General features: G+C 42.8%; 1 protein-coding gene across 10 annotated transcripts in view; it reads left to right on the top strand.

Moving 5' to 3' along the window:
• The first annotated feature begins 2502 nt into the window (after positions 1-2502).
• SNX19 (sorting nexin 19) overlaps positions 2503-18336 on the top strand; it is a 47489-nt gene continuing 31655 nt past the window's right edge. For 7 of the 10 annotated variants that reach the window (XR_009249596.1, XR_009249597.1, XM_058687337.1 and 4 more), the window contains exons 1-8: positions 2563-4707; positions 6445-6583; positions 7832-7932; positions 8049-8168; positions 10079-10209; positions 11446-11542; positions 12268-12448; positions 14953-15082. Coding sequence is in view for 8 of the 10 variants with exons in the window: in XM_058687337.1 (XP_058543320.1) it covers positions 3010-4707; positions 6445-6583; positions 7832-7932; positions 8049-8168; positions 10079-10209; positions 11446-11542; positions 12268-12448; positions 14953-15082 (2597 nt within the window). In the remaining 2 variants the exon portion in view is untranslated. Of the gene's footprint in view, positions 4708-6444; positions 6584-7831; positions 7933-8048; positions 8169-10078; positions 10210-11445; positions 11543-12267; positions 12449-14952; positions 15083-18336 lie in introns of all 10 variants that reach the window. The other 3 variants (XM_058687339.1, XM_058687336.1, XM_058687338.1) reach the window with 2 other exon arrangements.

Raw genomic sequence — 18336 nt, 5'->3', positions numbered from 1 at the left:
GACTTCCATTTTTCAGAGAAAATTGAGGTGTGGCATGAGCTGCTTTCAGCATGCCCCCTTGGTGCAGCCCCCCTTGTTCTCATTGTCAATGCCTATTTCTCTCTGCTGTCTCTGCCTAACAGACTTTCCCTCTCTCTTCCGCTTGCTCTCTCTATCCTACACTCACCTAAAATAATTTACTTCTTTTTCTTTTTCCAACATTTTTCCAACTTTCTATGAAGACTTTATTGGCACCACCCAATTCCCCAGTTGGCCACCCTTCCTTCGTGTTCCCATTTTATTGTACATACCTCTACTGCAACTATCATACCACACACGATAATATTTTGTTGCATTTATTTATGTGTCTTTCTTCTATAATTAGACTAAGAATCCCTTGAGGTGAATCACTATGTCTTATTTGTCTTGTTATCTCCAACAATCTAGCACTCTGCCTACAATGTTTTAAGAAATAGTAAGAAGGAAAGGAAGACCCTACTGAGATGGTGAGTGATGTGGCCAAACAGCCAGCCTCCTCCCACCACATATACACAGCATCACTACCACCAAACATCAGTTCTGCCTCTCACCTCCTCCCTGTGATTAATCTGTTTGGAGACTAAGGCTGGCCCCAGATCTCTAGGCAGAAACTCATTCCAGTCAAAATGACAAGTGGACTGGCATGTTCATCTGAGAGTCCTGTTTCATCAAATCCATTTCAGAATCAGGAAGGCACTCTTGGCTACCTCCATGCTCCAGACCATCTGGTCAGGTGGCACAGCGCCCACTTACAAGGTCAGTTTCTTACTACCCTGAACACTCCAGATTATGCTGCAGAGTAAACTTTCTCTCTGAACTGTCATTTAAAACTCTTCAAGATCACATTAGTTTCTTCCTCATCCACTTCTTTTAGTTCTTGGCTAAGTGGCAAGGATATTTCTCCAGAGCATCATTGTGATCTTTTAAGGACAATGAAGTGGTCTGGGTGGATAAAGGCAGCAGCACCCGCTTCTTATCTTCCTTTTCTGTGGGAAGAAGGGCAGCAGAGAAGTAGTCTGTGCCGTGGAAATACTGAACCACATTCTAGGATCTCAGGGATGTGCTCAGTCTGCTTTGTGGACATTCTGATATTAAATCAAATATTTGCATTAGAATTGATAGGCATTAACTACGATGGTTCCTTTCATTTTCAAAAGAAATCTTTGCCCGAACAATAGAAATGAGAGAAGCTACAATACATTTTCTTCTTGTCAGCACAAATTTTGGTTGGAGTTTGCCTGATGATTCCTCTAAGCATCTGGGAACTAATAATGATGAAGGCTGCTAACACCATTGAGAAACCTGAAGAAGAACAATCATAAATAGCACTATACAAATGATATACATCCTGTGTAAAAATAAAAAGGATAGCCACATTGCAGGCAGAGCTCCTAGGGACCAAGACGGTGAAGAAAGCTAGCTTCTAATGACACTGGCACAAACATTCTTACACATGGTCAGTACTACTGTTAGGTATTCAATCTTATAGGTAATTTGGTCTGTGTAGATAACTGAAGGCAAATTTACTAAAACAAAACAACCAAACATAGAGCACATTTCAAAACAAATATATTTGATGATTGTCTCTAACTTCATCTCTACTTCTGCCTTCTTTTCTCATATATTTGGGGAAGAAAGGGGAAGAAAACATGGAGTGGGTAGAAACAAACTCACCCGCTTTAAGATTCAACATAAAGGCTACTTTCTCTGTGAGCTTTCCCTTACACCACTGCAACCCACAGTGATCTGTCCTTCCCCTGAACACCTATAAGATTTTGCATTTTACTATACACCATACTGACTTGTGTTGTTATCCATCATGATCCAAGAACTTGTCGTCTCCCCCATTAGCCACAAGGTTCTTGAGGACAAGGACTGCTTCTATTCCTCCACAGTACCCATTCACAGTGATTAACTATAGCAGATGCTCAAAGTGTCTAATAGCTTGGGTAATGCCACCAGCAAATAACTCCCAAATCACAAATAGGATTTTGTAACACAGTATATGAAATTTAAGGAATAAATCCATCCCTTAATAATGTTTTATGCCTTGTGTTCTGCAATTGCTCAGAACAAGGTAGGTGAGCTGTGTATTGGGGATTCGATGGGGGGCTCTGGGGGGAAGCAGGGTAAATGTTGAAATGTATCATGACAACGAAAACATTTCCATATGGGATTGAAACAAACTGGGTTACTGAGACTTTGCCTAAGCAGGAAGAGATGTCAGCGAACTTTATTTAATAATTAAACCTAGAAGTCTCAGTCCTTCGGGGGTGGGGGTGGGGGGTTCTGCCTGCAAGGCCGCTCTGCGTTCCACGCGTCTTTGGTCACACCCTTGAACACTGGCTCTGCAGGCAGTTTGGAAAACCGGTGTCCGCAGGTGCTGTCACGGCCGTTCCTCACCACCAGGGGGCAGTGCGCAGCGCCGCGCCTAGGGGTGCGCTAACGCTCTCCCAGCATGCCCTGTTCCGCAGACGTCGACCCGGAAGCTGTCGCCGGCGGCCGCCGGCCGGCAGCCGTGACAGAAGTCGGGCTGCGGAGCGCAGTCGTCCGGGACCGCAAACCGGCGGAGGGTCTCTCCGAGGGCGGCGGCGAAGACACCGTTGAGTCCCTCGAACATCGGGGCTCGGTCTGGGCGCGCCCTCCAGCGGTATGTGACCCGGTGCACGGCGTCTGTAAGTGTCAGGTGAGGGCCGCTGAACGCCCTGCCCCGCCCTCCCCAGGCTGCGCGGAGGCTCTCCGACCCCGCATTATGAAGGCAGCCGAGTCTTTGAGAGCAGCTTCTCCGCTGGAAGGGGCTGGAGCGAGGGGGAGAAGCAGAGCCGCCTCTGTCGCTTTGCATTGCCTCTAGGACGTGGAGGGCCCAGAGCCCCGCCGGGTCCTGAATAGCACTCCACATAACCTCGTCTCCGTACACAATTAATGCCCCATTCCCTAACTCAGGTGAGATAAGAGAGCGGTTGTCTGGGTAGCCACCTGCCCCTTTCAGCCATGAAGGCAGAGACAGTGTCCTCGTTGCAAGAGACTCCAGCTGAGTCCAGCTGGAGCCTCAGTAACCTGCTGAGTAGCCGGAAGCTGATGACTGTGGGGATCGTGCTCGGCTGGCTCATGGTCATCCACTTTCTGGTCAATGTGTGGCTTCTCTGCCTTCTGTCTGCATTGCTAGCGGTGCTGGGAGGATGGCTGGGCTCAAACGCCATTGTGGGGGCTTCAGGTCGACTGCATCTGGAACGCTTCATCCCAGTGGCCACCTGTCCTCCAAACCCTGAGGCAGAGAGGCAATTGGAACAGGAGATCAACCGCACCATCCAGATGATTATTCGGGACTTTGTGTCTTCCTGGTATCGCTCAGTGAGCCAGGAGCCAGCCTTTGAGGAAGAAATGGAGGCCGCCATGAGAGGCTTGGTCCAGGAGCTCCGGAGGAGGATGGGCATGGTGGACAGTCATGCTCTTGTTCAGAGGGTTCTGACTCTGTGCGGTTGTCACCTGCAGAGCTATATTCAGGCAAAGGAGGCCACAGCTGAGAAGCAGAGTGGTACAGTCGAGCCCTCCCAGCTCTGGGAGGCTTACTGCCGAGCTACTGCCCCACATCCTGCTGTACAGAGCCCCAGCACTGAGGTCACCTATACACGTGGCATTGTAAATTTGTTACTGCAAGGACTCGTGCCAAAGCCCCACTTGGAGACCCGGACCGGGCGCCATGTTGTGGTGGAACTCATTACTTGCAATGTAATCTTACCACTAATCAGCAAGCTTTCAGATCCCGACTGGATCCACCTTGTACTTGTGGGCATCTTTTCCAAGGCCAGAAATAATCCTACAGGAGTGGTTAAACCAACCTCCCCAGCCAGTGCTCTGGAAAAGCCCTCAGTGCCCACATCTCTGCCTCTGATTGTTGAGGTACAGAGTCTGCCAGAAGTGAGAGCCCCGTCTCCAGCAGCAGCACCAGTGCTACTAAACTGTAGCGAGCCAGAGGGGCCTTCCCACCACTCGCCAGAAGTTGAAGAAGGCCATGAAGCAATAGAGGGAGAATTGGGTGGAATGCCAGAAGAAAGAAAAGTAGGAAACAACTCATCTCATTTCCTACAGCCAGATATTCGAGGCCCTTTGTTCTTATGTGAAGAGCTGGAGTCTCCATTGTCTGAACTGAGTAAAGAAACCATCATGCTCATGACCCCAGGCAACTTCCTCTCTGACAGGATCCAGGATGCCCTGTGTGCCCTAGAGGGTCCCCAGTCTCTGGAGTCTAAGAATGTTGAGGCATCTGAAGGAATCGAAGGAGCAGAGGCCGAGGAGGGTCCAGGAACAGAAACAGAGGCAGGCCTGCTGGTCTCCATGCTGACTTCCTGCCCAGAGATCCACATTGACACAGCAGACAAGGAAGTAGAGCAAGGAGATGTCACCTCTCTTACAGCTTTGCTGACAGATCCGGAGAGGACCTGCCCCCGACGACCCTCAAGCTTAGAGAAGGATCTCACCAATGGCGTGAGCTCCTTAGATCCTAGTCTCCCACAGGTTCTGCTGTCCTCCTCTCCAACCGGTCCTGTCAGCTCAGCCACCTTCAGCTTTGAGCCCCTGAGCAGTCCAGATGGCCCAGTTGTTATCCAGAACCTTCGTATCACTGGTACCATTACTGCTCGAGAGCACAGTGGCACTGGATTCCACCCATACACACTCTACACGGTGAAGGTAACAGGATTAGAATTTGGTCACCCCCACTGGGCTGGGAATGGGTTTGGAAAGCAGAGTCAGCGAAGCTAGGAATCTAAGGGAGAGAGGGTACTCTTCACTTATTATGTTTAATTGAACAAGAATCTATATGTGAATGGTCTGAAGATCATTTGTAAAGCAGAGTTGGCCTCTGTTTTGTACCCATGCAGACAATCCTAGAATCTCAGGATTCTTAGGATACTGAGGGTCATATTTTTCATTGGTTCCCAATGTATAGAGTTTTGTCCAGAAATTCTCTTTCTACTGTTCATTTCTTTCTTTCCTTTTTTAATTACTAGTATTTTTTGTACTTTGTTTAGGAAGGAAGTTTATTTACCTATATACATCTCAGAAGGTAGCAAGTTCCTCATTCCTAGAGATGTTTAAGCACAGAAGTAGGAACTACTTGGCAAAGATGATATGAAGGGGTTCATGTATCAGATGGGTTCAGTTATAGCAGAGTCTCCCTTTAACTGGCTGTAGGATAGGCTGCTTCCAGATTACCTGAAGAGGGTATTTTTGGAAATTCTCATTCCAAATCTATCAGAATCTGAATATTTAAAAAGCAGCCCAAGTGATTTTTGACGTGCAGCCAGGTTTGGGAATGTATGAGTATTGACTAGTGTCCCTCACGGAGAAAAATCCACAAAAAACATCCTAATTCGCAGGTGTTCCAAGTTTGAGAGCCCCACCCTGAATTCCATCTGTCTCATAGCTAGGCCTTCTCAGTGCTAGTGTGAGGGACTACTACTTTGCTCATGTCAGTTCATAATGAATAGTTCTCTCTGGCTCTAGAGAATTTTAAAATAGCTTTAAGTCCCACCAACAAAGAGATCGTTTCTTCCATCACTTGCCTCACACTATAATACCTCCTCCAAATAATAATGGTAACCTACTCCTAATGACAAGTGCATACATAGTTCTTCCACATAATTTCATTATATCTTAACTACTCTGTCAAAAAGTCTACCCTGTACTAAGTCACAGCTTCCATGCTGTTCAGGGTGTTCACTCTGGGGGAACATCCAGTACAAGTTGTCTTTTCCCACATACTGGCCCTCCACGCATATTAAGACAGCAAACCTTGACCCCTTACGACATCTCCAGTCTTCATGTGACTTCCAATCATACAGATGATATGTACTTAGGAAAACAAATTTCACTTGAGCTCCAAGAATAATAATTAATCTGCCCAAAGCAAAATAAAAACACATGGTTCTTTAATGCATTCCAGGCAAACAAATGGTTTTATTCATCAGCTGTTCTGGATTATTTGTTCTTCTCCCAACTAACATAAATAATCACTGGTTGAGTATAATAGCAAATGGTTATCCTCTTATAACGTCCAAACCCATTATTTAGGAGTGAAAGAGGCAGTGTCACTTTTATTGCTGTTTTATCTTCTGTTTTATACAATGAGATTTGAAAATTAGCCAATTTGATAAGTCAAAGTGTTTGCAGGAGGGAGTTTTGAGATGGAGGAAGAGAATGGAGAACAGCAAAACTCTTCTTTTTCTGGGGCACATGTGTTAGGAAATGCATCTCATTCCTTAATTCAGCTGCCCTGGGAATTTGAGTTACTCATTACAACTCAGGGCAGCAATCAGCTCTAATAGGTTCAGAAACAATAGGAACATCTTTCTCCCTCTACCCCTACTCTGCTCTTACTCTGTGGCCAATGAGCTGCTGCACTAAACAAATTTGTTCATTCAACAGTATGAGACAGCTCTGGACGGTGAGAACAGCAGTGGCCTGCAGCAGCTGGCCTACCACACTGTGAATCGCCGCTACCGCGAGTTCCTCAATCTGCAGACACGTCTGGAGGAGAAATCAGATCTACGGAAGTTCATCAAAAGTCAGAGTTTCCCCAGGCTGGACTGCCTGCTTGCTTTACATATCTAGCCACCTGATCTAAGAGGCTAGAGGCCTACTAGTTTGTGAGGAGGGATGGTGGAGGAGAACACAGCATCAAGGAGCCTGTGCTTCCCCCATTTGTTTTCAGATGCTTTTTAGTGCAGGATGGCACTGATCACATTGTTTCTGAGGAATTTCTTTGCCACTGAATGCTCTGTTCTGGGGCCTATCTAGTTTAAGCTTAAGAAGCTTTCACATTTGCTCCTGTGTCTGTGAGGTAGCATGAGGCATTAAATTAACTTTTCCAGAGGCATCGATGGATTGCTCTTAAATATTAAAATAGTATCCAGAAATGTTTGCCATCCTTCAAAAATCAGGCTTTTGTGTCTGTGTTGTTTGATACCCATAAGGCGTAGGAACAGTACAAAAAGATAATAAAATTTAAATCTAAATAAAAGCTGGTAAGCAGCTACTTTGTTTAAAAAAAAAAAAATTACTGATGATCACCCAAATAAAGTTTAGGCATAAGTTATGGATTTCAGTTGTGTATTTTCTTTCTTAATAACAATAGCTACTACTGAGTTAAACTTGAAAATATATTCCAGTTTCTCTTCTGAGTACTTTACATATATTAGCTCATTTTATTCTAACAGCTTATGGAACAGATATTATCATTATACAGAAAAAAAAAGTCAAAGGAAGATTAAACAACTTGCCTTAGGTCATTCTCACAGTAGGGACTGGAGCAAAACTTTAAACTTGCAGAAGAAAGGGACGTCTGGGTGGCTCAGTCGGTTAAGCATCCGACTTCAGCTCAGGTCATGATCTCGCAGTTTGAGTTCAAGACCTGCGTTGGGCTCTGTGCTGACAGCTCAGAGCCTGGAGCCTGCTTCAGATTCTGTGTCTCCTCTCTCTGCCCCTCCCCTGCTTGCACTCTGTCTCTCTCTCCTCTCTAAATAAACATTTAAAAAACTAAAATAAATAAACTTGAAAAAAATTTAACTTGGGCAACTGGAGTTCAGAGCCTTCATCTATAACCATTGTAGTGTATGGCCTCATATACCTTAGTACGAGAGTAGATTGTAAGTATTATTTCCTTAAGATATATTTGGAACTCCTGAAATTAAAAAAATCCTAGGAATGTATTCAGTAGTTCTGTTTTCCTTACATATATGATATGTTTTATATGGAATACCTCAGTAAATGTTAAGTGAATGAGTTTGTGTTTTTGTTTTTTGTTTTTTTTAAGATGTAAAGGGTCCTAAAAAGCTCTTTCCAGATCTTCCATTTGGAAACATGGATAGTGACAGAGTAGAAGCCCGTAAGAGCCTCCTGGAATCCTTTCTAAAGGTCAGTATCCTTCTGTTTTGGTTGTGCTCTCATTCTGATTACCAGATACCCAAGCCAAGCTGGAGAGACCTGGGGACAGGAATTTCTCTTTGAAGTCTTTCTTGTGTCTTTTGCAGCAACTCTGTGCCATTCCAGAGATCGCTAACAGTGAGGAGATACAGGAGTTCCTTGCTCTGAACACAGATGCTCGTATTGCCTTTGTCAAGAAACCATTCATGGTGTCCAGAATAGACAAGGTACCTGCAGGGCCACTGTGCTCAGCTTTAGTGTCCCATCAGAGCATAGGCAGGGACTAAAAAATAAAGGAGATTGGGGATGGGGAGAGACAGCAGAAAGGAGTCAGTAGAATGTGGACTAGAATTTTTAAGACCTCTTGCAAATATTGCTTGGATCATCACCTTCCTGAATTACAGTAAGCAACTATGAGGATACACTCACCCTGACACTATACATGTACACATATCTCCTGGGGGATATTATGACATTGTTATTCTAGTGGAAGGAGGTAAGGATAGATCTGTACCTCCATAAATAGGTGAGGTCAGAAAAGTTTTTTCTGGAGGAGATCATTCTTGGTATTGGTCACTCAAGTAAAAGAGCCCCAAGACCACACACTCAGCTGGACTTAGACTGGTGTGGTGATTCTCTGCTAGGGAACAGAGAGTGGAGAGAATTGTACTTTCAAGAGGGGATCTCAGAACCTTTGGAGATGGTAGGAGAAGGATATTTCTGTAGTACATTATATCCTATAGATAGTGATTACCAGCTGATTTTAGAGTCCCCAGGGCACAAGTCTGAGACTTATGTTTATCAAAAGATGGGATATGTTTTAAAAGGTTAGAAAACACTGACTCATTAGCAGAAGGTGGGGCATCACTCTAGACTTAAGAGGATAAAATGTTAAAGTGGAATTTCATGTGGTAGGAATTAGGAGAAATTCACTGCTGTGAGGAAAAACCTGCAAACTGGAAAGGGATGAATGAGGTAGAATCCCCAAAGTTCCATGCAGATGTGTCCATCCACACAGATGTGTTCACTCACTGACTCACCATCCAGTTACTGCTTGCCTCCTCAAAGCCATGAATAGTATTAGCTGCTGGTGACACAACAATGACAAAGCAGATAAAGACCCTCCCCAGAGATCTACAATTTTGTGAGCCTTGAGAGCAAGGTGCCATTATCTATTCATACTGTCCTCTGTGTTCTTTCCTTGGTTTGTTATGCCCTATGCTTTACTGTAGTCTTAGCCACTCCAGCCTTGTCTCAGCTGTGCTAGCTGTGCTCCTTATAGAGGATGAACACAGGCATGAATTCAGGAAGGCATGACACTACTCTTAGCCAGCAGTGTTAATTAGCAAGGAGCACCAAAGGAAAAGTAAAGATTTCTTTTCATTTCTTGAGTATTGTAGGGTTTCATTTGTTTGTGCATTTTCCTTTTTAGCAAATATCTATATGCCATTTTCCCATTCTGAGAAATACAGACAACTCTTACTCTTCAGTGAGGATTGCTTTATTTGGTCTTTATGACCAAATATTTGGTGTTTATGAGTAGAAAAGTTGATATCAACTCAAGATTCCTTAATTTTGACATGAGTGATTTTTGTTATTCTTTCTGTAAAGAAGAGAAATTGTTTGAATTAACTGGAAAAACCAGTTCTTTACTCTGTGAATTACTCTGAGCATGTTAATATGTATGCTACCAGACTGCATTTCTTATTTGATAATCTTTACTCTTTCTTTTTTCCATATATCCCTGCCTATGTTACTTCCATTTATTTACATCTTGGTGAAAGTATTATTGATTTACAAACTAAAAATTATTCCTTTATATACAAGGAAAGAAATTGAGAAATGAAAAGTATTTCACCAGCCTGTAGAACTCTCAAGGTTTTTATTTATCTCATTGTTTGTTTTGACTTATTTTCCCATGGTATTGTTTGTCTTAACTCTGTGAGGAAGAAGATTTTTATGGCCATAGAGAAAAGGGAGAATAGTTGATAGTAAATCTGCCTGATACCTGACTGTGCTGATGAGTAAGACTCCACTAGCTAGCCTAGCTATCTGCGCATCCTAATTGCATAAAGCAGCGTGAGACAACTGCTCATTTGGTGGTTCCTGTCTGACCCTGCACCTCTGACCCCTGCAGATGGTGGTGAGTGCTATCGTGGACACCTTGAAGACAGCATTTCCTCGCTCTGAACCCCAGAGTCCCACAGAAGAGCTGAGTGAGGCCGAGACAGAAAGCAAGCCCCAGACAGAAGGCAAGAAGACTAGCAAGTGAGAAACCCTTCAGTTATCCAGGGACCCTTTCCAGTTCTCAAGTTGATTGCCAGTCTTCAGCCAAATCCCATCTCCACTTTCAATCCCTAGGAGAGAGGAGATGGGTAACACATACCAGTTATTATACAAAACCAGGCTCCACCAACCTAAAGGAGCCTAAGATCCAGCATAGGCATCCCTGATGAATGTTTGTCTCGCCATAGGATCCCAGGACTTAAACTGATCAGGAATTTTTAATTAGAAGGAAAACTCTAGAATGGAGATAGTGTCCTTTTCTATTTTCCTGTAAAATTGAGATGTTTCTTTTCTATGAAGAATTAAGGCTGATAACTGATCTCTGTTTGCCATCGTTTCTGCAACTCTTAGCTCCAAAGATGCATATACTAGCAATAAACAGGAAGGGGCCAGCTATTGTTTCCTGCACTAGGGTCCCAAATATACCCTTTCAAAGCCAACATGTGGAAGGGAATGGCACCACTCTTAACCTTTAGTGCAAATTTCATATCTGTATCTGGGCCATTATGAAGAGACAGAGAGAAAGACTGAGAGAGAGAGAGAGAGAAGGTGTGTTTATGTGTGTGTTGGAGTGGGGAGAGGGAAGGATAGAGTTTGTATGTTTATGTCTGTACGTCTGACTGTCTTTGTGTACATGTGTACAGCAATAACACTCATAATTTTTAGCCTTTTTTTTTTTTTTTTTTTTACCGAGCCCATATTTTGAAAGGTGACCATGATATCTGTGCTTATAAGATCCTTGAAACATTGAGGTTAGCACTTGTGGTCCCTCCCCTGGTTTTATTTGGAATACAAGGAGAATAAATGGATGTGCAAATAGGGTACCAACAGTAACAACTAAAGCCTTGGTTTATTCCACACGTCTCTTTAATCTTTGACAAATTTTTAATGAGAATATAGTATATGCTAGCCATTCTTCTAGCTTATGGGAATACAGCCATGATAGACTGGTCCCTGTTTTACATTAGCAAAAGCCCTTTCACAAATGCGTTGTGCACATAGCTTAGTGCAGTGGTTGCACTATGTATTGAGAATTGCCTGACTGTCTGTCACTTGGGGAATTTCAGGGCCAGGTCTCTCCTGGCAACTCTGACCACAGTAAGATCCCTAGAATAAGTATGAGTGTTCTTGTTTTAAGGTATTAATACTTGTCAGTCCTTCATATAGGAATCAAAATCATGCATTACATTCTGTTTCTGCTCGTTGTGTCAATACCAGGTCCAGGCTGAGGTTCTCATCCAGTAAGATTGCTCCAGCACTGAATATAACTGAAGCACCTGAGAAGATTCTCTATTGTTTCCAGGAAGGCAGTGTGGTAAGATAACCAGATGACTCCTGGAATTAATCACTGGGAGGTTGACCCTGCAGTTATAGACAATTGAGACATTCTCTAAAGTTAGGAGGGATGTAGGTGCCTTGCTGAAGGACCTAACCAGCATCTGTGTCTCTTTTATTCTTTTTTTTTTTTAAGTCTTTTTTTTTAATGTTTATTTCTTTTTGAGACAGAGAGAGACAGAGTGTGAGCTGGGGAAGGGGCAAAGAGAGAGGGAGACACAGAATCTGAAGCAGGCTCCAGGCTCTGAGCACAGAGCCTGATGCAGGGCTTGAACTCATGAACCGCGAGATCATGACCTGAGCTGAAGTCGGACGCTTAACCAACTGAGCCACCCGGGCACCCCTCTAACTTTTATTCTAAAAGTATTTTCTCTGGGTAGTTTGTAATTCCTACTGGCTCTGGGTCAGCAGTTTGACTTCTCAAGCACCATGGGTTTGGAATAAAAGGTGGCAGAATGAGAAGGAAAGCCAGTTCCTGGAAAAGAATAGATAACCCAAATGTGTTTGCAGCAAGTGCAAATACAAAGGCATTGTTTGACTTGCAGTTTTGGTAGAAGCTAAAGACTTTCCTGAGGTAGTCACAGAGTCATTTGGGTTCTGTACTCATGATACTTTTGCAGAGAAGGAACAGGGAAACTCAAGTGCCACAGTTGCTCTCGTATATTCCTCATACTTTATGTGATGTGCCACTGGCTCTTTCCTCAGGAGTCAGAGATCCTATCCATGTCTGGGATGGAGTCCTTTATTGAAAAACAGACAAAGTTACTAGAAATGCAGCCAGCAGAAGTCCCAGAAAAAGACCGTGAACAAATCCCCAAAGGTTGTGTGGATGGTTACTTGTCAGATCCAGCCGTGCCAGCCCAAGACCTCAGCACCAGTGATCCGGGTAAGCGACAGGGTCCCTGCTCCTACAGAGAAGGGAGCCATGGTATAATATACTTGGGACTTGTGACAGTTGGGATTTGTCCATTTAATTTCTCTTCTGTTTAGCTAAGCAAACCATGTGTTAAAAACCAGTGCTTGAGGTGCTCTGCCGAGCCTGGCATACAAAGAAGAATCCGACACAGTCCCCAGAGCTGAGTCAAACAGGGGAACAGGGCACAAAAACAGGGAGCTCTGATCCAGCAAGATGAGATCCATGCTTATCATATCATTATCTTATGTATGTTATTTATGGCATGCTTTGGCATCTTTGGACTACTCCCTTTATCTGCAAAACTTCCTTCCTTCATGTCTGTGGTCCCCCTCTCCTGGTTTTCTTTCTGCCTCTCATGTAGTTAGTCTCTTAGTCCCATTTGTTGGTTCTCTTACTAGCCTTCCAGAGCTTTATTTTTGGCTCTCTATTCTTACTCTGCATGGTCCCCCTGAGGGATCTCATTTGTACTATTGATTTCAAATCTAACACATGTGCTGATGATGCCTAAATGTTGGATGTTGTCTTTCCACTTGCCTACTAGAAATCTTCACTTAGATATAGCACAGGGCAGCTGAAGTGCAACCTGTGTGAAATGGAATTCTTCCTCTCCCTGGAGCTTTTCTTTCTGTTTTATTTACTGCCATGGCAAGTGATACCACCCAGTGCCCCACCATAGAGCAGGAAAGAAGAGGTGAGGATAGGGCAGGTTTGCTTCCTAGAAAAAGTGCAGATGTTTTCTACATGAGCAAAAATGGGAGCCCAGGATATTAGTATGTTTGCTGAGCTACAATTTATAAAAAAGGTTTTCAGTTCCACCAAGACAAAGTTTCCCACAAAGTCTCTTCAAGAAGAGATCATAAAATCTTTAGTTCAGAAGGAAAAAAAAAACAAAAAAGCCGATTTCAACATTGTTTCTTGGATGCCCATGAATAGTCACTTGACCTCACTCTATGGGACCTCTGCTTAACTGTGAGGAAGAAAAAATGAAATTTACAACCCCACCTCTTCACACATGTCTCACTGGGTAAGTAAATAAAGTGTTATAATGGCAAAAGCATCAGAACTGTAAGAAAGATGAAATGGGTAAAACAGTATAAACAACCAAAATCAAGGCTGTAAATTTTCAATATCATAACTCTAAAGATATAGTTTATGCCTGAGCTTTTCTTTTAGCCTTAAGAAACTCAAAATTCTCACATGAGAGGAAATTCACCATTTTGTTCCAGAGGACTTGGTGCCTTGTTTTCCTTTTTCTTATATTTTCTGCTATGACTAACTGTCACCACATGGTGGCAGCTCTAGGTAAACACTAAACCTGAGAAAATAGAATTGAGAAGGGTGACAGATGCTCAGAATGATGCTGTTTCCCAAGGACCTAAATATCCTGTCTTTGAGCAAATGACTGGAAAGTAAACATACAAGTTCTAATTTCCCCTTGAAATGCAGTGCAGAAAAAATATATATATTGGGTGGGATTAAGAAAAAAGTAGAATTCAGTTCTAACAGATTCATCTAAATCTGAAGTCATTAATGTTCTAAAGAACCCTTTAGGGAGAAGAGCTTGGGCAAACTGGCCCAGACAATACCTATTTGTCCTAGACCAACAAAATTATTGTTGATGATTAATTGTAATATTAATCACAGCAATAGCATCAGATTGCTGAGATTCATTCATTCATTCATTCATTCATTCATTCATATATTCCTAGGGATGTCTCTTGGGAGGCAAATCACAGATGACATGGGACCCCTGAACAGGGTTAGAGAACAGATGCTTCCATCCATGAAATACATCTGTTCAGGAGACTTCAGCTTAGCACGGATGTGAACTCATTTGTGGTCCTCTTTCCAGTCTTTGAAATAGGAAAGAAATCAATAATTGTCATGGCCTATTTTACCAAAGGTATAGTGCTCTTTCTAGAACTGCATGTTATCTCAGAACCAAACTGAAGCCTCCTGGATCCCAACCCAACAGCTCTGTGTAATGGAGACGCTTTCAAAGCAACTTGTTTACAGGAGAATGAATCCTAAATCTTTCCCCAGATCTGCTGCCCACAACATTTCCATGATGCTTTGTGGAGGCCAGTGGAATATAAGGATGGAAGAGACTGGGCCTTGCCAATTCCAGTTAGTCACTAGTTGGGAGCAATTACTTGGAACAGAATGTATTCAGCTCCCTGGAGAGAATACAGAAGAAACAGAAGCTAGGTGGGAAAAATATTTATATGCAAAATCTTTTAGAAAGGCAAACAATATTTACTGAGTGACTGAGGAACATAAACAAAAGAATTATAAAGAAATACAGAGCCTATCACTGAACTTCTTAGATATAAACTAAACGTCTCTTGATTTGAGTAAAGAAGAATTACAGAAATACAAGATGATTGATATAAAGGTGAAGATCCAGTTCATTGAAATATGTTCCACCTGAATGGGTCTCTTCTCAGTTACTTTTGATGCCTTTCATTCCCCAGGAACAGAGACAGAGCTAGCTGACACAGCCCTGGATCTGGTCCTCTTGCTGCTAATGGAACAGTGGAGATGGCTGTGTACAGAAAACATGCAAAAAGTTCTTCGTCTTGTCTTTGGGACCCTAATTCAGAGGTAAGGCTGCAGAGTTCTCTATCGTATTAGAGTCTCAAGTTGGACAGGGCTTGGGTGTGAATTCTGAATTCTGCACTGGAGAGGGAAAGTGTCGAGTCCAGGAAACCTGTGGCCATAACGGAAGACAGAGACTCTGTTGCAGAGGTACAGGGATGAAGACTGCCTGAAGTGTACCAAAAGGCTTGTATTAATCACCTCATTGTCTAAAGAGTGAATGGGTCTGCTTCTATAGGACTTCTGGCATAATCCACCGAGTTACAGACATTGCCTGTGATCTTAAAATACTTCAACTCTTACTACTGGGGGATCCATTCTCCACCCAGTTAAACCCCAAGCCCTACACTGCTCACCTTGTTACAGTGAACATTTCACTGACAGTATGTATTCACTGTGATGATAAATAATGAGAAAGACAAGACGAAAACAGATCAGTGCTCTGAAAATAAAGATTGTTTTCTCCAAAAGGTGTGTAAATAGTCAACAACTGAGCAAGTACTTCCACAGGATGGTAAGGAATAGAAGTATACTTGGACTTAAAATGTGGATTGTGATCCCAACACCACTTATATCTCTTAAAAGATCTGTGAAAAGATGTATTCTGTGGAACTTTTTGTGGTATCCTCTCCCACCTTCCCCCAGAACTGAGGAGCCCTCTTGTCTACCCTTAGAGTTGTGATAATACTGATCACACAGCGTATTAGAGAAATAATGTTCTTTCCCTAAACTAGTGGTCCTCAAGTGAGGGCCAGTTTTCTCCCAGAGGTAGTTGGCAATATCAGGAGACATTTTGAGTTGTCACAACTGGGAAGGGAGATAGGAGACTATTTAATCTAGTGGGTAGAGGCCAGGGATGCTATTACACTACACAGGACAGCACTCTCCCCACTCCCAATGCCCCAAACAACACTGAATCATCCTACCCAAAATAACAGTAGTACAGAGGTTGAGAAACCATGTTCTAGACTACCAGTTCTTTAGGGAGTACACCTGACTTTATATCCCCAGCAACTTACACAGGACCCAGGACACAGAAGATGCTCACTAAATGCCAAATCAAAGATAAACATTTCCTTTCTCATCACCTTCATACTTGAAAGCAGAGTCTGTCTGTGTTGTTTTCAGTCACTTGTGGATGTTGTTAATTGAGCCTTTGTTTCTCTTCTTCCTCTGTTAAGCTTTCCCTTGCTGATCTTCCAAAATCTTCCAAAATGCTGATCTTTCAAAAAATTGGAAGATCCTAAAACTAGCTAGTATGTGATAATTGATTACCCTCGTCCTTGAAAGCATTTACATGACAAATTGGTTTCAAAACACAAGAAAGTATTCAAAGATAAGGATTCATATATGAAAAAGGTAGGAAGAAGTTTACCTGAAGTGTAAATAACTCAGAATATTAAAGGGCTTGAGCCAGTACCAGATAAGGAGAGAGAAATATATTTGGCGATTACAGGCTGATCACTGAAAAAGTAGTATTTTACATAGTCAGGGTTCTTAGAGATCTAAACCAGGGAGATTAAATACAAGGGAATTTCAAACTTGAGAATTCTAAGCCAGATTGCATTTACCTCAGTGGGCAATGATTATAAATTCTCTCGGGATAGGGAAGAGAGAAGAGTAAAGTGGAGTGGATGGGATGTGCAGAAGTAAATATCTTGTGCCCTCTGATCTGAGCAGTTTCTGGGTTTGACTGGTAGACAGTTGTCCAAGCTGTTTGTAGCATTCATCCACTTCACCTTGAAATACTCTTACCTGTCTATCTAGCTGGGAAATTGTTTTGGTCTTACTCCTTAATTCACCAGGCTGATCAGTAGTGAACAAAACAGATAGTCTCTACTTTTCATATTTTGTACAGTTTAATGGGGGTTAGAACAGAGGGCCTTATCCACGATCACAAAGCTAATGCATGGTGGAGCCAGAAATCAAATCCAGAAATTCCAAAGCCCAAGTTCTTATCCACACAATATACTACTACTCTGCTATGATTAATTTCTCTGAGCTTTGGTTTCCTTATCTGGAAAATAGGAATAATAATAGTGTCAATCTCAGGTGCGTAGAAGGTATCCAGTAGATGTTAGGTCTTAATTATTTACACTTCAGAAAAAGGAAAGGATAAAAAAAAATTCTTTCTCTTTCTAATTCCTCCAGCTGGTGACCCCAGATTTGTTCTACTTTTACGTCTTCAGGTTGCTCTACCCTATACCCATCTCCTGTAGCAACTGCTATCCCCACTGTGCCTGTGTCTCTGAGTTTTGCAGAATAGAGCTCCTAAACAATAAAGGCTTTGTAAGGGGTTTCTAGGTGACTTTGTGCCAATGGGTTCCTTTGTTAAAGTAACAACTAGAGTATTTCCATGTCTGACATCATGAAGCAGACCACCCAGGTATCTTTCCAGCACAGACAAGTGTAGGTTAAGTACAGAATTCAGTAGTATTTTCCAGGTGCTCCTGGTTACATGGGTGGGGAGAGCTGCTAGACTCAAGTAATGCCTTCATGAGAAGAACTTTGAATCAGGCTTGCTCACCTTTTCGTCCCCAGCCCTTGACACTTCTACTAGAACTACACCTCTAGTTAGCTGGATAGATAGCTATCTGGTGAATGAGTATGAGCAAAACCCACATGGAGCTCACACCATAAACAAAATCAGGGAGAGGGCTTACAACTAAATTTCCCTTGACATTCCTTTAACTTTTTCTGTTTTAATGGAGTGGCATCTCTGTTTGTTAAAGGAGGGAAATTCTGGATGTCTTTAGTGAATTTGAATGAAGCCAAGATGAATCTTGTGCAAGAACAGAATTTTGTGGCTAGTTACTTCTGGAAAACTCTTTGTAACTGTGGTCTGTTATCTTTGTTCATCAAAGATTTTTCCAGGCGATGATATTTTGTCCTTATTCACTTGTCTCATATCCCTTCCTATCAAAAAGTTCCCACTTCTATCAAATGTTATTGTTAGGTCCATTTTGTTTTGTGTTAGCTACAGTGGAAATGGGAACATAGCCAGTTGACACCCTTCACACCCTAAGTCTCCACAGACTAGAATTAAGAGTTTCATCCTTCCCTATTCAAGGCCTTTCATCCTTCCCTAGAAATCATTCCCATCTTTTAAATGATGCACATGGCCCCCTTCTCAAATAGCTGGTGCTGGGTTCACAGTGTCCTTGAAGCGTTTTAAAGGGAGTCAAGGAGTACCTGGGGGGCTGTCAGTTAAGCGTCCAACTTCGGCTCAGGTCATGATCTCATGGTCATGGGTTCGAACC

The sequence above is a fragment of the Neofelis nebulosa genome, chromosome 10 (assembly GCF_028018385.1).
Source record: "Neofelis nebulosa isolate mNeoNeb1 chromosome 10, mNeoNeb1.pri, whole genome shotgun sequence".
In the NCBI taxonomy this organism is placed as follows: domain Eukaryota; kingdom Metazoa; phylum Chordata; class Mammalia; order Carnivora; family Felidae; genus Neofelis; species Neofelis nebulosa.
Note: the sequence above shows the minus strand (reverse complement) of the source record. Positions and strands in the feature narration are given on the sequence as shown.